Source organism: Bos indicus x Bos taurus, chromosome 24 (genome assembly GCF_003369695.1).
Source record: "Bos indicus x Bos taurus breed Angus x Brahman F1 hybrid chromosome 24, Bos_hybrid_MaternalHap_v2.0, whole genome shotgun sequence".
Classification (NCBI taxonomy): domain Eukaryota; kingdom Metazoa; phylum Chordata; class Mammalia; order Artiodactyla; family Bovidae; genus Bos; species Bos indicus x Bos taurus.
Window position 1 is genome coordinate 22339793 of NC_040099.1, and position 27602 is coordinate 22367394.

Sequence of the window (27602 nt, forward strand, 5' to 3'; positions counted from 1 at the left end):
ATGTCACTGATTCTACTGGCTCCTGTCAAGCTACAGAAACCTAATTGGGTGAAAATCTTTGTAAAATGTCTTTTGAAGGTCAGATTTATACATATTCAACAAGTCAAGCAAATTGGACTTCTTTATAACGAGATTTTTATACATTTAGTTATTCAAATTACAAGTGCATAGATGATGTTTATACTCAATTTAAAGAGAGGCCTCTCTAGTATCACCGGGTCCCTTAAGAGTGAATCTAGTAAATTCGGAAGACAGGATGATTTATCTTCTGAACTAGTCTATGAGTCCTGGGATGCTGGGAGTGATTTTTGACACTATTTTGTATCTAACTGGTTGAGTGCCTTGGGCAGGCCAGGATCTCAACAGGCACTGGCTGGTTTTCGTTACTGATACTCTGGAAATTGTTAGGAGGACAAGTCACAATGAGAAGTTGAAATGAAGCGCCCTTCTACCTGGGTTTCCCAGGGGGTGCTAGTGGTAAAGAACCCGTCTGCCAATGCAGGAGACACAAGAGACTCGGGTTCGATCCCTGGGTCAGGAGGATCTCCTGGAGGAGGGCGTGGCAACCCACTCCAGTACTCTTATTGGAGAATCCCATGGACAGAGGAGCCTGGTGGGCTGAAGCCATAGGGTCACATAGATTGGGACATGCCTGAAGTGACTTAGCACACACACACCCTTCTACCTTTTCTGGCAGAAAAGGAAACTGTGTCATTCCTTTCCAAAATGAAAAACTAAGCAACCATGTTTTTATTTTCCTATGCTCCCTGCAGAGTGTTCTGTTGCTGAAAAAAACACCCCCCAGGCAGAAGATACTCACATGTCCCCACGCATGGTGCTCGGGGTAGCTCCACTGTGAAGGTACCCAGGTTTTCGGGCGTGGATTTGTGCTAGAAAAGCTTTTTCAGAGGTTGGTGATGGGACCAGATCTTCAAACTGAGTCCGTGCAAATTCAGAATCCACGTTACTATCAGTTTCACTCCCCACCTCTATTAGGTACAATTGAAGAAAGTAAAGAATATCTTAGATTTTTTTATGATCATCCAATAAAGGGCTAGGCTTAACATAAATTAACCTGTGCTGTGTAAAACACTGACCAGCTACTATACACAAGTCAAGTGAGTGTTCATTTGTTTTCAAAATGAATTGATATTGACATGAATTACCATAAAATCAGGAAGACTCTTTAAAGTCCCTTGTACTGCAAGGAGATCCAACCAGTCCATCCTAAAGGAAATCAGTCCTGAATATTCATTGGAAGGACTGATGTTGAAGCTGAAACTCCACTATTTTGGCCACCTGATGCGAAGAGCTGACTCATTTGAAAAGACCCTGATGCTGGGAAAGATTGAAGGCAGGAGGAGAAGGGGACGACAGAGGATGAGATGGTTGGATGGGATCACTGACTCAATAGACATGAGTTTGAGTAAACTCTAGGAGCTGGTGATGGACAGGGAGGCCTGGCGTACTGCAGTCCATGGGGTCGCAAAGAGTTGCCACTGAGCGATGGAACTGAACCGAACCATAAGATCATTTAGAATACAGTATTGTCTTTTTTTGGGCTTCCCTGGTGGCTTAAATGGTAAAGAATCTGCCTGAAATGTGGGAGATCTGGGTTTGATCTCTGGGTCAGGAAGATCCCCTGAAGAAGGGAATGGCAACACACTCCAGTATTCTTGCTTGGAGAATTCCATGGACAGAGGAGTCTGGTGGGCTATAGTCCATGGGGTTGCAAGGAGTTGGACACGACTGAGCAACTAACACACACACACACACACACACACACACACATACACATTGTCTTTTTTAAATCTCAATAATGTTACAAGGAATTTTTGTCTTAATAACTGACAATTCTCCAAGCATTCTGTTTTTCCCCCTCTTCTTTAAAACTGTTGTTACTTTTGCTTAATATTATTGGGTTGGCCAAAAGGCTTGTTTGGGGTTTCCATGAGCAACTATTAGGGAAAATCTACTTTAACTTAAGATAAACAAACCTAAAACACTACATTCACTTATTATTTCAAAGTACTGTAAGAGTATAAACTAATAGTACTTTGAAACATCCCCAATGAGAATGTACTCATTTTCTTCATCATTTGCTAGGGCACTGGGTATATGCCACTAACCATGATATATATATTAACTACTGTCATTTTTATCCTATCTGGTAATCTTAACCTAAAATAATAGCAGCAATTTATATTGCTATTATTTTAGGTTAAGATTACCATTTCATTATTTTAACTCTAATTATAGAGACTTTCAGAAATTTAAGTCCAGATTTTTTTTTTAATGGTGAAGTTTTATTTTTACAGTTTTTGTAATCTCAACTACATGACCACAGTCCTGAAAAACAGTCATATTGCTAGTAGGGCTTTCATGAATAGATGAAATGTATTCCTAACTAGCAAGATATTTATTTGTATATTAACACTGTTAAATTGTCTAAAACTCTGTAGTATTATTAGGATAAAGAGTACTGCAATTTTATGCTATATATTTTCTGGGAAGATCTTTCTTTGGTGGTATTGCAAAGGTGAATTTAAGTTTGTTGTTGTTTAGCGGCTAAGTCATGTCCAGCTCTTTTGCGACCCTATAGACTATAGCCCACCAGGCTCCTCCGTCCCAGGCAAGAATACTGGAGTAGGTTGCCATTTCCTTCTCCAGGGCATCTTCTTCTCCTAGGGATCAAACCCTTGTCTCCCGCATTGGTGGGCAGATTCTTTACCAGTGAGCCACTTAGGAAGCCCAAATTTCAGTTTAGCTTCATTCAAATAGCCACGCATTCCAAATTAACAGAGCCTAAATTAGTAAATAAGACATTTGACCTTATAAACTAACTTCAGCATCATGTCACATTGGGTCATGATATATTTAACAGTGGCTACCTTGGAATTCTGGATTTTTAAAAAATGTTATTTTTAATTGGAGGGTAATTACAATATAATGATGGTTTCTGCCATACATCAACATGAATCAGCCACAGGCATACCCATGGGATTCTGGATTTACAAGTCAATTTTAATATTTTTCTTTATTCTTTTCTGCATTTTTCAAACTTTCTGCATTAAGCATGTATTTATAGTCTTTTCATCAGCAAAATGTAAACAGTACTAAAAAATCTAACATCCCAACAAAATGTCACATAGATCTTTAAAAAATCTTTTTCTACTTGACAATGAGAAGATCTCTTTTAAACAGCAAAGTTGTTTCTAATTGTAAATAACTGGAATCAACCTAAATATTAAACATTAAATGAATAGTTAAACTAGAGTAGTTTAGCTTACAGTAAATGTTATTTTCTTCTTTATACAATTCTGAGTTATTAACTATTTTGGGGGTAATAAATAAAGTTAAGAATAGACCCTGATGTTGGGAAAGATTGAAGGCAAAAAGAGAAGGGGGCGGGCAGAGGATGAGATGGTTAGACAGCATCACCAATTCAATGGACATGAATTTGAGCAAACTCTGGGAGATAGTGGATGACAGAGAAGCCCAGCGTGCTACAGTCCATGGGGTCGCAGAAAGTTGGATAAGACTTAGAGACCGAACAACAACAAATAAGGTTTAAAGATAATGCTGAAATCTCCAGAGGCCTTTCTTAAAAGTTTACCTATAAAGTGTTAATTATTAAACTCAAGATGGTCTCACATTTCTCATTCAGACAATAAACATCTTAAGAATGCAGAGTTTTCAGCTAAAAAGATGGCACCTAAGTGTTCTATGAGCAGATCCCTAACAGAGGTTATGGGTCCTTCTGCAGTGAGCAGACAGATAAGAGGGGACCAGGGACTCACCAGAATTCAACTCTTTCACGAGAGAGGACATGGTGTTCGTGATGGAATCTGCTGCTACTAGTAAGTCATTCCTTAAATTTCTTCTTGAGCCTTAGGAAAGAATGATAATGGAAAAAAAAATTCAATACTCTCCTTTTCCCCCAATTTTTATGCTGTTTATCATTCCCATTGAAATTCTACAGCAAGAAAACTTCCAAGACTTCTTTTCAAAAGTGCTTTGGTTCATTTCCTGAAAAAAAATACTTTGTGTTCAGGGCAATGGCCTTTGATGTATGAAGACATGGCAGCTGATGGGGATTCATACAATTTATTGTTCAAACTGGGACAATTTTACAAGTGAAAGGGGTGGTATTGGTAACAAGAATGAGGACTTCTCTGGTGGTCCAGTGGTTAAGACTTTGCCTTCCAATGTAGGGGGTGCGAGTTCAATCCCTGGTTGGGGATCTAAGGTCCCACATGCCTCACAACCAAAAAACCAAAACGAAACAGAAGCAATATTGTAACAAATTTGATCAAAGTTTTAAAAATGGTCCACATCAAAAAAAAAAAAAAAGTCTTAAAAAAATGACTGGGTGACCTGGCACAAACAGGGATGGTCGCAGGTAAACCGGCATATGTGATCACCCTACTTAGGTATTGCCCTCATAGATGAAAAGTCTGGTTTCCCCACCAGAGCTGTGCCTTCCCAGCAGCTGCTACTGCTGTAGCCATTACCTGGTGGCTGAAGTGCATCAGATTCTGATCTCCAGCATTTCAGCCTCCACTTCCCAGCAGGGCTCCCCAAACTCCCCCGACTATTTCAGGTACCTCTTGGGAATGGGAACCCTGTGCACCGAATGTCCTCAGAGGGTGGAAAAGGTGTGACGATTCTTGCTCCTGCTGCCAATACATGGGCAGAAGATGTATGCCAAATACCCTGACTCAGAACTTAGACCATATTTCTCTATGGTTGAGAAAGATTATTATGAGATTTCCATCACACTAAGGGTTCAAACAGGGCCTTCTCTGGTGGCTCAGTGGTAAAGAATCTGCCTGCCAGTGCAGGAGACTTATGTTTGATCCCTGGGTTGGGAAGATGGCCTGGAGAAGGAAATGGCAACCCACTCCCGTATTCTTGCCTGGGAAATCCCATGGACAGGGGAGTCTACTGTGCTATAGTCCAAGGGGTCGCAAAAGAGTTCGACGTGACTGAGCAACTAAACAATAACAACAGCAAGGGTTAAAAGGATATTTGTGTGCTGGCCTGGGAGCAGGGCAAGGAGCCCAATTGAGGGCTAAGTCCATAATACGTTTAAAAAAGAGGCTCAACATTCCAAATACGTGGCTTACAGATAAACTTCGGCAGGAAGAGAAACAGCCTCGCAGTACATACATGGCTAGAAGAGGCAGCAGTGGGAGAATGCTGTTTGTCATCTCCAATCACTCTCTGCCCTCCTCTGTGAACTGTGGGGGCCTCGCCTCCCAGCCCCAGGACACAGAGGCAATGAGTCAACTCTCTAAGGCATCTGGAAGGTGACTAAGCATCCTTTTCGATTGCCTCTGTGCTAAAGAGATGGGCTTGTTTACTCTCAAATCTTAAGTTTCCTTTCATGTAAAAAGAAGAAAGCCGGAAATATCTTGCAGGATTTTCAAATGGATTACATTCATATAATTTCCTAGGGATACTGTTGGAAGGATTTTTTTTCCTTTCCCTTAAGGAGCAAAGGCTCATTAAAAAAAACAGGGCAGGGCAAGAGAAGCCAGAAGATAAGATGGTGAAGGGATGAACAGATCAGCGTAGGGAGGTGCTAAAAGGTCTTGCAGGCTTGGCTCTGACACAAGCCACGGAACAGTCTAGAACATCTTTGGTATTGGCTCTGGTAACTGTAGAACACGCAATCCTTGGCGACTTTGTTTTTGGTCACATAAAGCAGAACACAGCAAAGTAATACCGATAATAATAGAAATGCCACTTACTTTGTGCAAACGCCTCCTGTACGTCTCCCCCTACCCCCGTGAGTGAGTCCTGAGGCGTGGGGGTCGGGGTGGAGCAGGCGGACGCGGACCGCACCGGCATGGGGATGGGCCTGCTGATGGTGTGGCTAGGGGAGGAGCGGGGGGAGCCTGCCCCCTGGGTCTGGAGAGACAAGGCAAGCCATTAATTTGTTTTCCCCAAGAAGATGCCAAATGCCCTTCCCAGTGCCTCTGTTAAATGTTAAAAACCGTGACAATGGAATCCCAAAGCGAGCTGAAGTTCTAGGTCATGGAGATGGCAATGCTCAACTTGAATTGCAGGTGCAGACCGTTTAGGACCTTACCGGACATAGTCTGGAGTTTGGGTTACAAACCGAAAGCGGAGATTATTAGTACCACGTTCACTGTTCTACGTCATAGATGAGATGTTTGCCCACGTAATGAAACTACTGTTAAGCAGTGATAATTTCAAGGTGTTTATTTTCTCCTTGAAAGAAGATCTATACAGAATAAAAAGACATTAGGAAAAAATTTAAACTCGGAGACTATTTAGGATGGATGTGGTATATTGCTCTTCCTAAATTTTCAACCAGTCTGTCCTGCCATCATCTGCAGAGAATAATTTATAGTGCTTATCATGTCATGCCATATTGTGTGTATTAAATCTCAAATTAAGACTCAAATGAGGTGTAAATTGTTTAGTCCCTACTTTACAGGAAAAGTTGACTGTTGAATTGCTCTGATTCAGGGATTCAAATGAGGATGAGAAACATAGAAATCTTGGTTTCCAGTTTGGGGGTAATGCTTCCTATAGGAATTGTCTTTCTCTTCACCTATGAAAAAGCAATATTCTAGCAGTAAGAACAGTGGGATTTAAAAATGAGTGAAGAAAAAGGAGAAAACAACTTAAAAGTCATTCATCTCCTCACTCCAACCCTCAGCAGGAAATCATTCTGAGACTTGTCACACCTTGAATTTCATAGGTTCGGCTCTGCAGTGAGGTCTCTTGGAATCATTTTCTGTTTTAATAATTAGTTTACAAAGGCAGTCAAGTCAGCACAAACATGAAAATGTAAGAAGTGCATATACAACAGATTAGATGTTCACATAAATTGCATTCCAGCCCGCTGGGGCTGGCCAGGGAGAGTGAGGACTATTTCACAGCAAGCTCCAGAGATTCATCATCACCCCATTCAAACCCCAGACATGCACCACCAGAGCAGTGCTCTGGAGTATTCCATTTAGGTCTTTGCTGTGGGTTCAGCTGCTTGCAGTTAAAACACACAACATCAATCCTGTAAAATGCCATGCTGTTAGCTTTCCAGGGCTCCAGCATCACACATAAAAGTCAAATCTATAAATTGAGAAAAATCCAGAATTAAAAATGAAGCAAAACAGAAAATAACTCATGTGATGCTTGAGGCGCTGAGGATTCCACTCTTTCACTCACAACAGTACCTTGGAGTGGCCCGTGAGGCCCAGAGAAGTGAAGTTTGCCTGCTGGTGATGCTTTGCAGCCCCTTGCCCCAGCCTTCTCCGGGATGGACCTGGTTTACTCTAGCGAACTTGGGCAGCTCAAGGTCATTATGGTGACTCCTCTGCTGATGAGCTACCTGGACACCTCCCTGCATCTCACACCAATAGGTGGTGACTTCACTTTTGAGTCATGCTTCGCCATGTACAAAAGGTTTTCACATACATTCCCACTGGTGTCTCTCCATGACCTACTGAAGTAGGCCCCATTATGCTAAATGTGCCGTCATGGACCACAAGGTTCAGAGAGGTGAAAAGAATTGTCCAGGAGATGGGGCTAGAGGGTCTGGGCTGGGGCCTGAGCCCAGGTGCTCTGCCTGCCCTGGGTTGTAGATGGCCTGGATGGCCTATGGCTGGTGGAGGGTCCCTAAAGGAGACAGGTGTTGATCAGTTCCCCTGAGGTCAGGTGCCTCTCCCTGGCAACCCTCCTGTGTATCCTTTCCAAGACAGGGCCCTTGGCAGGGCTCCTTGCCCCTTCTCATCTGTTTTCTTTACCAAGGACCCAGATGCAGATGGCAGGAGGGACTGGCCATGAGAAGCTGGACAGGGGGGTTGAAGGAAGAAGACTTCTCTTGGCTACACAGGGTGGGTTACCTTCTCTACCCTGGAAGCCACATCCTCTTCCGTGATAGGAGGTTCATAATAATAATAAAACTCCACTCTTGTATGCAATTTATAGTCTCTAGAGCATATCGGCATGCCTTAGTTTGCTTTATTCTCTCACTAATAAGTGCTAGGCATGATAGTAGCTTATGTCTCAATAGCAACTGATGGTCTAGAAAGCACCTTAATCCCATCTATTTCACTTAATCCTCTCAACAACCACTTGAGGTATGAGTACTCCCATTTTTTAGGTTAGCAAGACTCAGAGGTCATAATCACCCAAGGTCTCCGAGCTAGTGAAGGACAGAGATGAAATGGACCCCCCAGCCTTTAGCCCACAAGGCCAGGGTTTTCCTACATCACCACAGCTACTTCTCAGGATTGTGGGCACTGGGACCAACCTTCACATGCTTCCATTGCTGTTTCGAAACATACTGTCACTAATGTTGAAAGGGTGAGCTACCCAAAGGCTCAGAAGATGCAGGACAAGGATGCACTGGAGAGTGTGTTGGAGCAGTGGTCTACGGCTTTCTGCTGGGCTATGCAGTAGAACCTTCTAGTTACTGCTCATGGAGAGCAGTGTGAGTGCCAGAGTGGCAGAAGAGCCTTTGGGCTGTTTATCAATCAGTTCAGAAATACAGGCCCCCCGTCTCTTATCTGCAAATATGAAATCCAATGGGCTACATGTGTTGTTTCCTAACTGCTATGAGGCTACTTATGTGGTATCTGCACTGTATTGAGTTTCTAAAACCAGATTCTGAGTTCTGGAGCATCTCTGGACCCAGTGATTTTGGATATGGGGCTGTGGGCCTGTGTTTCAGTATCTGATGTTACTGGGGCTGTAGTGCATGCCAGCCCTGCTCACACCTGTGCCACTGGATTCTGTACCATATGATGTTCCTGGGGCTGCTGCCACAGGGTACCACAGGGCACCATGCCACCTTTGGGTACCACACTGGCCTCCGCTCTCCCTGCTTAACACCATGTCTCCAAAGCCAACTTTCCCTACCCCTTTCTGCCTCTTTCCTGTCTTCAAAACTCCCATGAGTAGACTTGTGTTAAGAGAAAAATAACAGATTGTGGTTATATGTTAAGGGAAAAACAATTGACTGAGTCTAAATTACACCCATGTGTGAATGACTAACAGCTACTATCTCCTAAATGAATTTCTAATTGGTGCAATTACAAGCAGTCTGATTGTGTGAAGAAATTAGGTGGATGATTCGGTGCTGAAGTAAAGATTCAGCTGCATCTTTTCCCCAGTCATGACCAGCCTTTACCCGGACCTGGGGGTAGAATCCTGGCTCCCTGGGTTATCAGGGCCCACCTCCCTCTGTCAGCACTCGATGACAGTAGACACCAGGGGCTTTGCTGGTGGCTCAGATGGTAAAGCATCTGCCTGCAATGCAGGAGACCTGGGTTTGATCCTTGGGTCACGAAGATCCCCTGAAGAAGGGAATGGCAACCCACTCCAGTATTCTTGCCTGGAGAATTCCATGGATGGAGCCTGGCAGGCTACAGTCCATGGTATCACAAAGAGTGACTAACACTTTCACTTTCAGACTTACTGCTGGGAACACCATCTCAGGCCTTCCTGACTACTGTTCTTGCTGGACCACTAGGGAAGGCAGTTATCTCTTAGCTTTGGGGTAGAAGACTGAATATGGTACAGTTTCATTTTCACAGGTGTATCCTGTAGCGAACTGTGGCCTCTGGCCTGGTCATGAGGCATGGCCGTTGGGTAACAACTTTAGAAGAGTTAGAGTGAATAATCTCTGTGAACATCCTTTCTGGGAAATTACTCAGTGATTAATGGAGCAAAGACTTAAGGGACAATGGTCCATGCAGATCAATATATAGATTTCAAATTCCTGAGGAGAGAGTTGATTTATGGATGAAGGAAACAATTCATCATACTTGGCAAATTTAAAATAGCTCTCTTCCCAGAGAATAAATGAAAAATTCATTTCTACCCTCCGTTCTCTGAGAATCCACTCAACCTGCTGTTGTATCAATTTTTAAAAAGTGTGACAAGATCCATAAATTTTCTGATTTTTTTCCAGGAAGGATTTGGGTTTCCACTCTGTCCCAGAAAGGAATGAGGCTTCAGGGGAAGTGCCCAGTGTCACTTTGTGGAACCAGCACCATCTAGAGGAATGGCCAAGCAGATGGTCAAGAGACAAGGGGAGGTGGTACTATGGACTCTCCCCAACCCAGGTCACCCACTCCCCGAAAGTCAGCCTCTCAAGTTTGGTGGAGAAAGCAGCACAGTCAGGCCTGCCTGATTTTATGTGGCTGCCTGTTTAGTGACATCCAACCCTTTTCTCATCCTTTCTTCCAAACCACCCTGATTATCATCACAGGGCTTCATGTGGGGATGCAGATGAGGTGCCTAATTCTGATTGGTCAGACAGGAAGCACCATGTGCCTTGCGTCTTACAGCAGAGATTTCCAGGCAGAAAAGAGGAAGCACTGTGGGAGACAGAGGAGCATTCCAGGGCTTGGAGTACCAGGGAAAGGCCTGGGGAGTCTGAGGGGTACTGCAGACATGCTGGGGTAGCCAGTGGGGTTGATACACCAGGCTTGCTGTGAGGAGTGGAACAGATGAAGCCGGAAAGAGCTGGAGCCAGGTGTGGGGGCCTCCAGCGTCATTAAAGGGGCTTAGCCTTTATCCTGAACTAGAGGATCATTTTGTAAGGTTTTTTAAACAGAGAAGCAATTTTTACTTTTCGAGAATTAGTTAACAATCCCTAATTTAAAAGAAATGTGAGAGATAGAAAGAGAAAGAGGAGAGAAACAGAGAGAAGAGGAGAGGAGAGAGAGAGAGAGAGAGAGAGAGAGGCTGGGGAGGTCTGTTTTTGAACACAGATTTCAGTCCTAATATTACAGTCAATTATTTCTGATGTGAATCATCCCCATCCCTATTCATTCGTGATCAGTTCCCTACTCCATAGGCTACCCACCAGAGAGGACAAGCAGGGGAAATGATGGAAGGTGAACCTAAGCTGGTAAAATCTATTATTTCTGACCTGTGCATATTTCACAATATGTTTGGAAGAGGCAGGAACCTAAGTGACCATGATTTCCCCAGGGAATTGGGCCATTCAGTTGTAAACAGAGAATAGAATACAGCAGGAGATGGAACTGGGAATGGTGTGTGACTTTCTTCCCCTGACTGAGACACTAGCTAATGTGAGAAAGAGTATGTGTGTGTGTGTGTGTGTGTGTAAAATGTGGGTCAAATGAGAAAAGCTTATATATTCTGATGTATATGTGTACACATAGATACATACATTTATCCTTATATCTGATATGCACAGAGCATTTTACAAAGTGCTTTTACATCTATTATCTTTTTGAATCTTTACAACAACCCTGAGACCCATGTATTATCAGTATGTTTGAGATAAATTGCTAGGAAGTTCATTGACTTACTCAAGATCTTAGCGCTGTGAGTAAGGAACTTAGACCACTATAACTCAGGGCTAACTCCAGTAATCTTTCTAAGAAAATTATTATTGAGATCCTACTTTCTGAACTCAAAGTCAGGATACTTGATTTTAGACCAGGTCATGGTCTTTGGCACTGGAAACATATTAGAAACTTGGGAACATACCGTCACTGCTATTATATCCCAGCCGCCTTCATTATTAAACTTTTTATGAGTGTTCTTTTTATGGTTCCTTCAATAAATCTTAAAAATACACAAAGAAGAAAGAGGGTAGGATAATTTCGACTCAAGTTTGTAAAAAAATTTATTGCTTATGAGACCATAATCATCATCATATTATATTACAGGCACTATTTCTTTTTTAAAAAAATTCATGTTCTCTCCTGAAGGGGAATAAATTCATGCATTACCTCGAACAAGAAACAGTATAAGTAGGAATTATATATACCAGTATAATAAAATACATTGAACCACACAGACTTATGATAAAGCAAGTAGAGGTTATTAAATCAAGCACAATTTGTTGTGTGTGGTGTCTTAAATCTGATTTTACAAAGAGACTGTCCCCAGAGGGGAAAGGCTCATAAATAAAAACAGAATTTAGAAGCAGACGCCAGACTAAAACTTCTAAATTCTCTCCTTAGATCATGTTATACTATGAGAAGTCTATAAATTCAGATGGTATTTGTTTATTTCCTTGTAGAACTGCCTCTGCAGGATTGGGACATATGGGGTTCTGTCTTTAGTTCTGACTGAAGGTCAGTATAAGGATCAGCCACATGAAATCTACTACTGCATGTGTCTGCATTATTATTCACTCCTCCTCTGGTAAAGCTCTGAGTGAAATTTCCTTTTCATATTGTATGCCAACAGAAACTTTGGCCCCTTGAGGACTGACATTTCTGTTCTGATAAAACTACCAATTATGTTTTCCCTTTTTTGCCTCATTGCTAGAAAGCTCAGAGTAACACCCCTGTCCCTTAAGATAAGCATATTTGCATTTTCTTCAGTGTTTGATTTTTCTATTTCTATTTTATGAAGTCATTGTTTATGTCTTTAGTTAGTTGTAAGCTGCCTTGGGTCCTTTTGGAAAAGAGACTTGAATATAAGCAAAGACATGAGTAAGACTGCAAAGACTCCTCCGACCTAGACAATGCATCGTTGACATGTCTGGGTGTTGCCAATAGTGGTCTTTAACCTAGGCAGCGATAACCACTGCTGGCTGACATTCAGTGATGCTGCAGCTGTTGAGGGCTCAGCGGGGGAGGAGCTGGAGGGGAAGCAGGCAGTAACGCAGTAATGGACGCTGCCATGGTTTGGCTCTATGCATCCATCTGTTTATGAACGTCCTGGTCCACTGAGCCTTTCAAGAATGCGTTGCCTTGGAAATGGAAGAGAGAGGGTCCCCAAAGGACAATGGCTAAAGCCAGGCTGACTGACTGCAGGGTGTTACCCTCTGCCTCCACTAGGAGGAGTAAGGTTATAGTTGAGCTTTCTTTCTATTTTCTATGCACATGCTGAGTAAGAGACAGGAAGGAAGAGAGGCTGTTTGCAGGAAAGGACCATGAGATGGCGTTTTTCTTTACCATGATCTAAGTGTTTCGTATGTACAATAGCAACACCCCAGGTATGAATTTATGGGCAATTATACAGGCAGCAAATGTGTGTCCTTTACCCAGGGGGGCTGTCTCTCATTAAAATTTGACTTCAGTTTAGTGAAGTAACTTTGTTCACAAAATACAAATAATGTAATACATTGTCTTTATTGTCTGACATTACAGATTAGTTTTACACTTTCCTTTTTTTTTTTTTTTTTTTTACAGACCATGGGAATGAAGGGTAAAAATGTGTCCAGCATTTTGCAAACATTCTTTGTTACACACAAACACGCACAATGAATAATAGGAAAGAGAATACAGAAGAATGAAAGGGTACGTTGAAATCAGACAGGCTGTGGTTGTCATGGATCCATGGAAATAATGTCAAACTTTTGGATAAGACCGGCAGGTGGGATATATTGTCATACACAGCTCGGTACATGCACTGGGAATGAAAGCTGCTTTTATTTTGGTTTTTTGTTTTATTCTTATTGTATTTTGAGCACGTTGCTCCCTCTGCTGGCTTCTGCACCAGGCCACGTGGTCAGACAGAGGGCTTCAGTTCAGCTACAGTTAGAGAGCCACAGGGTTCATATTTCCAGGGAAGATGTATGTAACCCCTTGTGAACTCCTAGAGCAGAAAGGTGCTTGGTGATAAGATAAAGGCTGAAAGTTATCTATTCTTTGGAGATGATCGTCAACCAATGGTAGGTATATTCTAGTCTGAGAAGTGAACAGTTAGAGTTCAGTCTTTCTCTTATTAGACTGAGCACTTAATGGTGAGCAGTGGGGAACAGGGCTTAGTAATTAGGCAATGAGAGGAGGTGTAATTGGCTGATTTTTACAAAAAGAAGTTCCACACCTTTTCAGTAAAATGGAAACTGAACCGAACATTCACAGGATGAGCGGATGTCAAGGTTAGCTTCTGAGTGCTAACTGAGGTAGAACCTCAGTGGGTTCCATCTAATGGACCATTAGTAATTGTGGTGAGTGTCTTTCTATTAAGAGAAGGGTCTGATCAACGACCCAGAAAAAGCATGAGACTGCTTTGAAACTTAGACCCTGGAGCTCTAAAGAGTTTCCAACAAATTAAATATGTTCCCTGTTCTAAAAGATGTAATAGCTCTTCTTTTGATGTTGATGGTAGTTATAAAAAATGCTAAATTTTATGTGTCTCAATTCAAGCACTACATTGAAAAGGAAGCAAATTAGTATAATTTTTTTTTCTCTTTCCAAACTGAAGCATGAACATACATTAGAGGCAAAAGCAATGAGAAAAACGGCAGGACGGCAGGCCCCTCCACTGTTAGTTAAGACCTGCAGTAGGGCACATAACTTACTCCCTGCTTCAATTCTTCTTCCTACAGAAAGATTGAATCAATAATGGTTAGGTTACCCAGGGTTCCAATAAGAGCATGTACACAGTGTGAAGGAATAAAGGTGGGGGAAATCAAGCCTCTTCTACCTTGGGTACTTAGAGTTCCAAGTCTATTTAGGTATTTGAAACTATGGACCTGTCTCTTTCCTCCATGTGTCTAATCATCTTTCAACATGATTTCTCTCCTTATCCTGCAATGGGTACATCCTGATAGAATAGACTACACTCAGGCTACAGTGATGCCAAGATGGCATCTCCTCTCCCATTGCTAAAGCGACAGAAGCATAGACGTAGAACCAGAGGGCTGTTTTCAGTTCCCTGTCATTCGGTGACGGGAAAGATGGGACAGGTCCACTTTATTTGGTATATTTGGGGGAAAAAAACCAGAAAAAGCGTGTCTGGATCATCAAATGAGATAATAGGGCAGAAACAGCAAGAGGTTATTAATTATCTGGTCCTGTCTTAACATGGGCTTCCCTGGTGGCTCAGATGGTAAAGAATCTGCCTGCACTACAGGAGACCCAGGCTTGATCCCTGGTTCAGGAAGATCCCCTGGAGAAGGGAATGGCAACCCACCCCAGTATTCTTGCCCGGAGAATTCCATGGACAGAGGACAGATAGTACAACAAAAACTGAATTTTATACTTTATATGTCTGATACAATGAAAAGTAAACTTTGTTCAGTAAAGATAAAGCATTTCCGATACTGATGGCAGGAAAAGTCGACTACAGGAATAAAGAATAAAGAAAAGAAAAGAAAAAAAAGTGTTACATTTTCATCAGTGCCTGGGAGACAGTAGGTTTCAACAAATATCTGTTAACTGTTATTTAAGTTTTGAAATTAAAAAATAAATACATAAAAGAAATGAAGGGAGGGAGAAAGAAAAGTAAGAAAGAGAAAGGGAAGGAAAAGAAGGGAAAGGAAAGGGAAGAAAGAAAGAAAAAGAAAGAAAGAAAGAAATACAGAAACAATAAATGATGGGGTGTCAGGGATATAGGGGAGCCATAGACTGAAAGATAGGACATCTTGTCTTGCAAGTGAGCTGTCCCAGAGACTTTGTCTGTGTTACTCCAACATAAGCTTTAGTTCCTGCCTTTGGCATGTCACTGGTTCATGCTTGTTTATATCAGGCAGGATGGCCACAGAGCACTGAAATGTCCACGGGAGCCATCAGGGACATGTGGCCATACGAGTCTACTTTTGAGTTGAAATGCAACTTTGTGCACACTGACGAAGGGACTAAGATTTATGAAAGAAAGAATGCCAGTTCCCAATGAGAATTATTATTATAACACTCTGCAGACCATCTTATTACATGCTCCACTTGTAGAAAAGTGAAGGAGATATTCCCATTTACGCTTTGCATTTGAAACCCATAGGAATTATGTGACTTGCTGCAAAAGCCACACAGATTTGATAACATTTACTGAAATGAAAAAAGTTACTCCTCTTAATAAAACTATAATCACCAAAATTATTTTAATGTCTGTATCTTCATTTTCTGAATTAGATATGAGCTTCAGTTCAGTTTAGTCAGAACTGCTGAAAGCTATGAAATGTGAAATATTTTTGAATAAATTCAGTTTTAGTAATATTACTTCCAAGGACAAAAGGAACTGGAAATGAGCCAACTGGAAATAACTTATGCCATGAAGGTCGTCAGTAGTCTGCTTCCATGAAATAGATAAGAATGAACCCTACAATTGATGTTATCATTTGATGTGTCTAAGAAAAGATACTAAAACTCAGTTTGAAACCACTTTTTGGGGGAGGAAATCACATATATAGTAATTGGAAAAACCATTGCACATTAGGTGCAAATTTTAAAATGTATTTTATTTATTAATTTTTTTTTTTTAACAAATGCCATAGTCGTAGGTCTAGGAAATAGCTATGTGAAACATCTTACCTTTAGTAGTTTCATGAGACCTTCTAACTGGACCATTAGCTCTCTCCGGCTCTCCTGGAGGGCAGACATTCTCTGCTCCAGCTCGTCCTTGCGCTGTCTAAGAAAGAAGTAGTAATTGTCGTTAGAAACAGCACTCAACTCACTGAGCTAATCACGTTTCCCAGTCTTGAGGCAGGGCAGCGGTGGACACTAGAAAAAGGGCATCTCTGGGTCTTTGACATGGTTACCTGGCAGGGAAATGTCAAATGAATGCACAGTTATAGCTTGTTAGTCATTTAGTTGAGTGTGACTCTTTGGGACCCCACGGACTGTAGCCTGCCAGGCTCCTCTGTCTTTGGAATTCTCCAGGCAAGAATGCTGGAGTGGGTAGCCATTCCTTTCTCCAGAGAACCTTCCTGACCCAGGGACTGTACCTGAGTCTCTTGGAGAAGGAAATGGCAACCCACTCCAGTGTTCTTGCCTAGAGAATCCCAGGGACAGAGGAGCCTGATGGACTATAGTACATGGGGTCCCAAAGAGTCACACATGACTTAGCGACTATCACTCATTCCTGCATTGCAAGCAGATTCTTTACCATTTGAGATACCAGAGCAGCCAGGTATATGTTTAATTGTTAAAAGTCACAGTAAAACAAAATTAAAATCCTACTGGATATTTACCCTCATCTATCCTGAATTAACCATTTAATAAAATATTTTCTGAATGCTAATTATGTCATGGGCTCTGTGCTGTGCCACTGGGTCCTCAGATAACAAACAAAAACCAAACTGCCACTGAAAAAGGCCAAACCCACAGATCTTCCAAGGCCAAGGACCCTCACAGAAAATACTGATTACTTTAGTGTCTGGAAATCAGATTTAGAAAAGTAAAATTTTCATTTTTAAGAATTGTTCAATTCTTAGTATGCAATGTGGTGCCTTTCAGAGGAGAACTTTTCCTTGTACACAGTTTTATCGTCGATCTAAATTTTCTGGTTTGGGTTTGGCTGCTTAGAGTGAAGTCAGAAAAAAGGAGTTCCTACACAATTGTTGCAATAATCTACAAGGTTTGTGTTTGCTTAACTTTGTTTTGCAAAACTTCTATCAGCTGTCAACAAGAATGAAAACCAGGAAGGACACAAATACTAATGATCCACATTTCTGAAGTATATTTTCCAAATCGATTTCAATCTCTTATTTCATGACTGCTAGTGAAAAAATGATATATACAATTTATTCCTTGCCCCAAGGACTTCTAATTCTGAAATATTAGAAATTATATTTTTAAAAATGTATGGATGCCTTAACCACACATGTGTTAATGTATGAATGGACATGTCTAGCGTCAATGACACAGGCATAATATTAAGTGGAGCTTATAGCAGGGGCTCTGAAATGAAAAACGGACCACATAAAACTGTCACACTGGGTTAGGTCAGTGACTCATCCCGTTGAAAGATACTTTGTGGGAGGACAGGTGATGGATATAAATGAGACGTTTCTAATTTGCTTTAATATAGGCTTTCTCTATAATGATTTATGAATTTAAAATTTATAAACATGTCACTTTTAAAATATATTTGTATTTTTGACTTTTATTGCTACTTAAAGTTTATTTTGAGAGAAATCCTTCCGTTAATTTTCTTTACAATTGCCCCTTTTCTGAATCTTGAGGATAAGGAACACCATAATTTTATAGACCTTAATGGTACCCTATTTTAGTCTTTTGTCTTGCTGGTCTGTAGAATTCTAATTCTGAAAAAGTCTTGCCGAATTCAACAATATTCTTCAGTGACAACTCCATTAGCGGTTTTTTCCTTTGACCTTGTCTGCACATGGTGTTCCAGCTACATCCTCGGTAGGGCTTGGCAGAAGGCAGATAATGCTTCTGATTTATTTCCAGTTCTCGTCTAGATGCTGTTTTGTAATTTTTGGCCTTTTGAGAGCTAAAGGCCAAAAGCACTTTGAGGGGAAGGTTAAAGCAAACTCTTCAAATTATAGATAAGAAGTATTAAAAGAAGCATCTAAAAACCATCAGAAAAAATTAACTTATAGTAATGTATAATTAATCAATATTGAAATAGCCTTATTTGTATTTATCTTAAGTAATACTCTTTCAAAACATGACATTTACTCTTTCATGCGTTGCATTGAAATAAATTAAAAAAATTTATTTAATAATGTCTTCTCTGTAAGTGTTTACACCAATGGTTACCAAATGTGGGTTTGATAACAAAAGTGTGGTGCAGCCTCCAGTGTTCCAAGGAACACTGAGAAAACCTGGACTAAATAGTGATTTTATTTTCTTAGAGCTAAATATATCATCTCTAAAAGAATGCCTTTTATTCTGATATTCTGTCAGATTATTTTTAATTTTGTGTGTATTAAAACCTACTTTCTTTAGGAGAATGTTGGGATAATAGGCAAAATTTTTAATATGAACTGTATATTGCTTAGTCACTCAGTTGTGTCTGTCTCTTTGGACTGTATGACCCCATGGAATGTAGCCCACCAAGCACCTCTGTCCATGGAGTTCTCCAGGCAAGAATATTCGAGTGGGTTGCCATACTGTCTTCCAGGGGATCTTCCCAACCCAGAGACTGAACCCAGATCTCCCACATGGCAGGTGGATTCTTTACCATCTGAGCCACCAGGGAAGGCTGAACTGTATATTAATAATAGATAATCATAATAAATATCAATATTAACTTTTCTGAGTTTGATGATGATACCATAGTTATAGAAGAGAATGTCTTTCTTTCTTCTTAGAAAATACATACATAAGTATTTAGGGGTAAAGGATTTTGATGTCTGCATTTTACTCTCAAATGGCTCATCAAAAACGTGTGTGTAGTTTACATATGTAAACATATATAGGGAGATAGAGAAGAGTGCGACAAAATGTTTGCACTTCCTAGGTGAAGCGTAGAAGGGAAATTTAGTGTGATATTCTTAAAAATCTTCTGTAGGTGTGAATTGTTTTTCAAAATAAAATGTTAAAAAATATACTGCATTCATGAAACATGCTAACAGGTGATGGTAGTTGAAAGATGTCATTGTAGGGAGTTTCCTGGTGGTCCAGTGATTAAGAATCTGCCAGCCAATGCAAGGGACACGAGTTTGATCCCTGGTCCAAGAAGATCCCACCTGCCATGGAGCAACTAAGCCCTGCACCACAACTACTGAGCCTGCGCTCTACAGCCTGTGCTCTGCCCCAAGAGAAGCCACTGTGATGAGAAGCCCGTGCACCGCAACGAAGAGTAGCCCTTGCTTGCTGCAAACATAGAAGCTTGTGTGCTGCAACTAAAGCCTAGTATAGCCCAAACAAAGCTGTTACCTGGTGAAACAAAAAGTGCTTAACTTTGTGTTGTTTCCCGCCACCAACAAAAAGAAAAAGAAAAATTAAGCTGGTCTAATGAAATTCAGTCCTGGGTGTTTATTGGAAGGACTGATGCTAAAGCTGAAACTCCAGTACTTTGGCCACCTCATGCAAAGAGTTGACTCATTGGAAAAGACTCTGATGCTGGGAGGGATTGTGGGCAGGAGGAGAAGGAGACGACAGAGGATGAGATGGCTGTATGGCATCACCGATTCGATGGACATGAGTTTGAGTGAACTCTGGTTGTTGGTGATGGACAGGGAGGCCTGGCGTGCTGCGGTTCATGGGGTCGCAAAGAGTCGGACACGACTGAGCGACTGAACTGAACTGAATGAAATTCAGGTCTGGAAACCACAAACCTGCATCAGAGACTATAATTCCACAAAAAAGTCTCTTTATATTAATAAGTTTTCTCAAAGAATAATCTCATATACCTTAAAAAGAATGCAACTTTGGGGTATATAATATGCTTATTTTTTTAGACAAGAGATAAATATGAAAATTTATAATTGTTTTTCTTCCCATTTGTAGTGTGAAGTTGCTTCACAGTTTAATAGTTTCTTCTTTATAGGAGATGGTATTGTCTTTGCAAATACAGTTCTTTAGCTGTCTCTTAATGGTTTTGCAGTGGGAAGGCTCACTAGATCACCTTGCAAACTTTCCCTCAGATTCCCCCATCCAATATGGGAAGGAAAGACCTGGGGAACCACATGGAATGCTGCAGGCCTTTCTCAGCTTCATCTGTGCCTATTGATTGCCTGTATTCTAAAAATTAATATTAGGGCAAGATCTTTGACTCATGTGAATCTGACTTGCCAAGCTAATCCACTGTGTTAACTCGGTATGTAACTCTCATCCTCCAGTGGCTTCCTGTTGTGGGATTGATAGCAATTTCCTCAAGATGGTCCGCGCGGCCACACAGCATCACAGTCTACCCCCATCTACATCTACAGCTCCAGCTCTTACCATGCACCTGTTTGCTCACTGCATTCTAGGTCAACAAAGCTTTTAGTTCCAAAAAAGATACCAGATTTGCTCTTGCTATTTGGTGTTTGTACATATAGCATCTATCTACCAGTAAAGCCTTTCATCAGCTACTTCCAGCTCCCTCCACTGTCCATAATCCCCATTCCCCGTGTATTTATCTTTCATGCTTCAACTCAAACAATCCTTCTTCATGGTAACTTCTGACTGATGTAGCAGCTTTGATAATTATGTCTTTTTTTTTTTTTAAAGGAAGATTGCTTATAGAACTTATCACAGTTAATAATCACACTCTTATTTGTGTAACTATTTGATTTATGTCATTTTCCTACTTGACCACAAATTCTATGAGACCAGGAACAATATCTTTTTCAACTCAGTTCTGGGCACACTGCATTTTAGAAATATTTGTTAAATTGAACTAACTGAATAATCAAAGGATAGCAGTGTGTATTGTCCAGAGGCTGCGAATCAAGTAAGTGCTTATTATAATAGTCTAGGCAGGAGATAATTAAGACCCAAGGAAAGGAGAGGCTTCCCAGGTGACACTAGTGGTAAAGATACCCCCTGCCAATGCAGGAGACTTAAGAGATGGGGGTTCGATCCCTGGGTCAGGAAGATTCCCTGGAGGAGGGCACGGCAACCCACTCCAGTATTCTTGCCAGAAGAATCCCATAGACAGAGGAGCCTGATGGGCTACAATCCATAGGATCACAAAGAGTCGGACACGACTGAGAACGCACGTATGCAAGGAGAGAGAATCTACCTGTGATGCTCACTGTGCAGGATTTTGGGCAAGTTATTTCACTTCTGTGAACCTCAGTTTCTTTATAGAAAGACTATAGTAGTACGGGGCTTCCCTGGTGGCTCAGATGGTAAGGAATCTGCCTGCAATGTGGGAGACCCAGGTTTGATCCCTGGGTCAGGAAGACCCCCTGGAGGAGGAAATGGCAACCCACTCCAGTATTCTTGCCTAGTGAATCCCATGGACAGAGGAGGCTGGGGGGCTACAGTCCATGTGGTCTCAAAGAGTCAGACATGACTGAGGGACTAACCCTTTCCTTTCCCTGTAATAGTAATGGCCATCTCCCAGGTTTTTCACAGCAACTGTATGAAACAGTGTTAGGTGGAGCTTAGTGCACAGGAAGCATCTATGAAATGCCTGTCCTATAATGCTATTCAGTTGCCAGATCTGGGTTGTAAACTTGGCTTTCAGCTTTGTCATGGCTAAAGTAAAAAGGGGAATGTGATCATTTAGAAAGGTTGTGGTGCCCTTAAGATAAAAATAAACTATGTGTTCATGAAAAGCGAAGCACTGATCTTGCTGCCCTCATTTCTCTGGTAAAGAAATTTCTCCTGTTGGCTTCTCAATAAGAGGCCCAGAAAAGATGTAATAGATGGAGGAGACCTCTGTCAAAGCTACAAAAAGGAGTTCCTTTGGCGGCTTCACATGGTCACCCCTCAGTGTGAACTCAAGGCCAAAGTGATTGGCAAGAGGTCACTGTTTTGGAACTCTTGAAAAGTCTGAAATGACTAAAGGATAAAACACTCAGAGCAGGGTTTCTGGGTATTTGTGAAACTTGCCAATTGTTAAAGTGCTTAGCACAGTATAAGTGGTTCATCAGTATCCAGAGAAATATCCTTCAAGGAAGGGTACTTATTCCAGGCAGAAGAAATGTGGAGAATATGGAATGCTTGCTAAGTCGCTCCAGTTGAGTCTGACTCTTTTGCGGCCGCTTGGACTGTAGCCTGCCAAGTTCCTCTGTCCATGGGATTTCCCAGGCAGGGATACTGGGGTGGGTTGCCATTTCTTCCTCCAGGGAATTTCTGGACCCAGGGATCGAACCCAGGTCTTCTGTGTCTTCTGCATTGGCAGACAGTTTCTTTACCACTGAGCCCCATGGGAAGCCCGACACACAAATCTGCATGCGTGCTAAGTTGCTTCAATTGTGTCCAACTCTTGTGACCCTATGAACTGTAGCTCACCGGGCTCCTCTGTCCATGGGATTCTCCAAGCAAGAATACTGTGCCCTCCTCCACAGGATCTTCCCGACCCAGGGACTGAACTTGCATCTCCTGCATTGACTGGTGGGTGTTTTTTGTTTGTTTTTTTTTTTTTACCACCTGGGAAACCTGAAGAATATGGAGGCAGGCAAGCAAATCAGCTAGGATATAGGTGTTTCAGGTCTTAAGCCAGATGTGTGGGCCACCCTCTGATGGTGATGGCCAAAACTCTAGAAGTTCCCCACAGAGCCAGACTCCTTAGTATGGCTTTAAACTCAGCTAGGGTCATGAGAGGGGTTTCCAGGTGGTGCTAGCGGTAAAGAATCTGCCTGTCAATGGAGGAGATTAAGAGACACAAATTTGATCTCTGGGTTGGGACAATCCTGTGGAGGAGGGCATGGTAGCCCACTCCAGTATTCTTGCCTGGCGAATGCCCATGGACAGAGGAGCCTGGCGGGCTATGGTCCATAGGGATGCAAAGAGTCAGGCATGACGAAATGACTTAGTATGCCTGCACATACTAGACTCAATTTTCTTTACTTGTGAGTCTGAAGGGCCGACATAATCCTATTTGGCAAAATATGCTATTTTCAAGCAGTGATTTACTTTCATAAGCCCTTGAGGAGGAGGAGGAGGATGTAAAACATTCTTTTCCTTTTCCTTTTCATCCCTTCTGGGTGATGGTGTAGCAGAATATGCAAGAACTCCTAAAACATCTCTCTAAAAGTAGGACCAGAAATCATATATATTGAAAAGGAAGACTTTATATTTCTTCCATTAAATTATTTTGTTCTTCTAAAGTATGATGTGATCTCTGCACATCCAGAAGCCTCTACAAGAAAGCTCTACAGATCTCCTCTCCATAACTCAGGCCTTTGGTGGGCCTCCCCCTCCAGTCAAGTGTATGAGCCTGGGGAGACTGGATCCCACCTGAGAGGCAGGGCCTGCTCCCTGGCCAGGTGTGCTGAGTGCTCAGATGTGAATATGTCCATAGAGCTGGGTTAGAGTGGAGCCCCTAGAAAGATCCATACAATCAACCGGGACTTGGTAAAACACAAATACAGCCATACAGAATGTGCTAAATTTAGTCTCCTTGTAAGGAGGAAGTTAAAGTGTTAGTCGCTCAGTTGGGTCTGACTCTGTGTGGCTCCATGGACTGTAGCCCACCAGGCTGCTCTGTATAAAAGTTTCCCAGGCAAGAATACTGGAGTGGGTTGCCATTTCCTTCTCCAGGGGTTCTTTCTGACCCAGGGATTGAACCCAGGTCTCCTACGCTGTAGGCAGATTCTTTACCATCTGAGCCACCAGAGTAAGCAAGTGGCGCTCTAATGTTGACAAGGGGCACTCTAATTTCTGAGCAGAGGCATCTGTTCTTATTATAAAAAATTAATAAGAGTTAGTTGCCTTGGAGTTAGATACATCTGAAATACACTTGACATCCAAACTGAAAGATGGAAAGAATGTTATACTTGCTGACTCTGACTGCCTTGTGAAATATGACATTTCCACTAGGGAGTATCTTTGGGTTATGTTTGCATTGTTTTCCATACGGACAGGTTTGGGTCAGTGCCATATTCAAGGCATGTTGGTAAGTCTGAAGCAGAGCCCCTGGTCTGACTCCTTTTGCACGTGCTCACAGTCCTCATCCATGCCCTGCTGCTCTCTACAATCTGAGGCTGAGAAGTACCCTGAAATTCAGGGGTGGAACCAAATGACCTTCTTCAGTCCTTTCCAACAATATGTCATGATGACCGACTAGGTAACACCAGGCCTTTAAATTCATTTGCAGAACAAGAAGGTGTGAGGATCTGTATAGAAAACTCTTAGGGACCAAGAGTTGGAGAGAATTTATGGGTCACATATAATTTTTTAAATTTAAAATGTGGTGATTATTTAGTTGTTTACATGTTTGTTTTGTTGATCACTTTTATCATAAACATATTGTTGATAGTGCAAATAACTAAAAAGAGTTGAGTTCAAATTCTTTTTTCCAGCAAGATGGATATAGAGAACAAACTAGTGGTCACCAGAGGGGAGAGAAAAGTGAGGGATGGGAGATACAGGGCTAGGCATTAAGAGGTACCAACTATTATGTATAAAATAACCCACAAGGATATATTGTACAACATGGGGAATATAGCCAATAGTTTATAAAAACCAGAAATGAAGTATGGGGTCTCCCTGGTGGCTCAGGTGGTAAAGAATCCACCTGCAATGCAGGAGACCCAGGTTTGATCCCTGGGTTGGAAAGATCCCCTGCAGAAGGGAATGGCTGTCCACTCCAGTATTCCTGCCTGGAGAATTCCATGAACAGAGGAGCCTGGAGGGCTACAGTCCATGGGGTCACAGAGTCTGCTGTGACTGAGCAACTAAGCACACACAGCACAGCTTCCGTAATATCATACTTACACAATAACTGACATCAACTACACTGTAATTAAAAAAGAGAATGCACGATACATTTTTTTTTCCTAGTGAAACATTTGGTTTTGGATCTGAAGAACACTGTGTCCTTTTCTCTGTGTCAAAGAAAAAAGCAAAGTGTAAATAGCTTCTTTTCCCAGACCCCCGAATCTCAGCAATTAGATGTGTGCTATAAAAATAAAAGCAAACAGACATTGGCAGCTGCAGAGGCTGATGACCATTTTCCAGTGGACACTGTCAGATGGTTTGGACGATCTCAAACACTGCCTTCCTGAGATGCCTTGGGCTCCTTTTCTTACCTGAGGAGCCGCAGCTCTGCCAGCAGAGTGGGGTTCTGCTGCGCCTTCTCCGGCGTGGGCTGAGAAGCTTGTTCATGCTCTAGCCGCAGCCTCTGGATCTCCTGTAGGATTTCTCTTGGGAGAGAGGAGGAAGGAGAGAAACCCGGTCAGTTAACTTCCAGGACATCCAGGATCTAACATGTGAGCTGATCAGGGCCACCGGAACAAAGAAAGAAGGGGTTGTCCTGTGTGTTGGAGCAAAACCTGTCCTCATGAACTGACAGTGTTTATGAGGTGTTGGCTGTAGCTAAGCTGTGTTAGGGGACTGTTGACTGAAATTGTCTGCATTGGTCAGGCATGGTGATAACTGATGATAACTGCTTGCTTGAACTGTCTCACAACAGAGGTTCAAATAAGGAATGTGCTGTGCTGCTGCTGCCAAAAACTAACTGGGAGAATCTGGGAGGGACCAGAGGAGGGAGGAGAATCCTAGAATCCTTTGCACCATAATCCATCTTGGCTGAGAGTTGTACTTACCACCAGGAAGGACCCTGAGTGTTAGTCGCTCAGTCATGTCCGACCCTTTGCGACTCCCTGGGCTGTAGTCCCCCAGGCTCCTCTGTCCATGGCATTCTCCAGGCAAGAATACTGGAGTGGGTGGCCATACCCTTCTCCAAGGAAGGACCCTGAGTCAGACCAAATACGGGCCAAGCAAGATGACTGGCCAGAGACAACCTGGAAACTATCGCCAATTACCATAAAACCTGAGACTAAATCAGGAGGCAGAGCAGTCCTCCTGTGTTCCTGTGTGCTGCTTGTCCCCTGGGGCATCCTTCCCAACAAAATCTTTTGCTTTGTCAGCATGTGTGTCTCCTTGGACAATTCATTTCCCAGTGTTAGACAAGAGCCCACTCTCAGGCCCTGGAAGGGGTCCCTCTTCCTGCAACAGTTGAGTGCTGTGGATGAAGCATACTGCCTTCATCTCCAGTACATCCTAGGAACCAGGAAGGCCTGCTTGTCATTGGAACCTTCAAGCTGATTGTTCTCCCCAGGACCTAATCTCTCTAGTCAGTAATATAATGCTGCAGTAAAGTGTTCAACTTTGCAAAGCGCACTGCTTAAGAGATGAAAATGAATCTTCCTCTTATTTATGATCTCAGTCTGACACCTTAAACTACCTGCAGATACCAAGTAAGAGATACTTGGAAGGAAATTAAGGATAAATGGCATTCATTTTACGAAACTAAATAACCCCATTCTCACACCGGGAATGAAATTCTTCTCACTGAATTTTTCTGAAAAGCCCCCAGTTAGGCAAAATTCTTTCTCTTTTCTTAACATTTTCAAGCTTAACAATGGATCTCAATGAGAGTAGCCTTAAGAAGGAAAGTGCTTTTAAAAGGATTCAGTGTAATTGAGTCAGTGACCGAAGAGTGCTATTGGTATGACCTCGGTCAGGGGTGAGACGTGTCCGTCTATCATTAATGTTGGGTTCTGGTCTGCCTTGCATTGGGGTGAACATTAGGCCAGCCATAAAGGATAGGTGACCGACACAAAGCAAATTATCCCTAAGTGAGTTAGACGCTATTAGGCAAGGTTACAAGTCATGAGTTCTTGGGGGAGGGGTCAGCCTCCCATCCAGTAAAATGCAGAAGAGCCAGTAAGACAGAACAAAGCACCGAGAATGAGAATGGAAGGTGAACCTGGTGAGCAAGGGGGCTGGGTGACTTTCCATCTGAAAGGCTGATCTACAATCTCCTGCCCCACAAACATGCCAGCATCAAGAAGCTAATTACCAGTGAGTCACTGTCCCTTTCATGGATATGGACCATAATTCAGTGGTTTTCAACTTTTTTTTTTGCTCCCCCTTGGTGTTTCAAGGTGGAAATTTTTCTTTAAAAGGAACCTTCTATGGAAACGCAACATATTAGAGAGTTAAGAAGAAACTTCTCTGGTTAAAGAAGGGCGCGCCCTGCACTACTGGCTCTTCTTCCTTCCTCTTTGTGCGTAGTTGCTTCAGTTGCGTCTGACTCTGTGTTATCCTATGGACTGCAGCCTGCCAGACTCCACTGTCCATGGGATTCTCCAGGCAAGAAGACTGGAGTGGTGGCCATGCCCTCCTCCAGGGGATCTTTCCGACTCAGGGATCAAACTGGCATCTCTTTCAACTGCTGCACTGGCACGTGGGTTCTTTACCACTAGCACCACTTGGGATGCCCCTTCTTCCTCTTCATGCACCCCTACGGGGCCCCTGGGGTCCCAGAGAGCTCAGCCTGAAAATCAGGGAACTGAGATTTCCAAGTTCCTCAGGGCTAACATCCTGACATTC

The 27602-nt window shown here is 42.3% G+C and overlaps 1 protein-coding gene across 14 annotated transcripts in view; it reads right to left on the bottom strand.

Moving 5' to 3' along the window:
• The window catches only part of DTNA (dystrobrevin alpha), a 319072-nt gene that overhangs the window by 10968 nt on the left and 280502 nt on the right, over positions 1 to 27602 (bottom strand). For 9 of the 14 annotated variants that reach the window (XM_027526043.1, XM_027526045.1, XM_027526051.1 and 6 more), the window contains 5 exons: positions 25295 to 25408; positions 16227 to 16323; positions 5757 to 5916; positions 3801 to 3890; positions 821 to 989 (listed from right to left, as the gene is read on the bottom strand). In XM_027526043.1, the coding sequence (XP_027381844.1) occupies positions 821 to 989; positions 3801 to 3890; positions 5757 to 5916; positions 16227 to 16323; positions 25295 to 25408 (630 nt within the window). Of the gene's footprint in view, positions 1 to 820; positions 990 to 3800; positions 3891 to 5756; positions 5917 to 13139; positions 14300 to 16226; positions 16324 to 25294; positions 25409 to 27602 lie in introns of those variants that run through there. The other 5 variants (XM_027526044.1, XM_027526047.1, XM_027526052.1 and 2 more) reach the window with 2 other exon arrangements.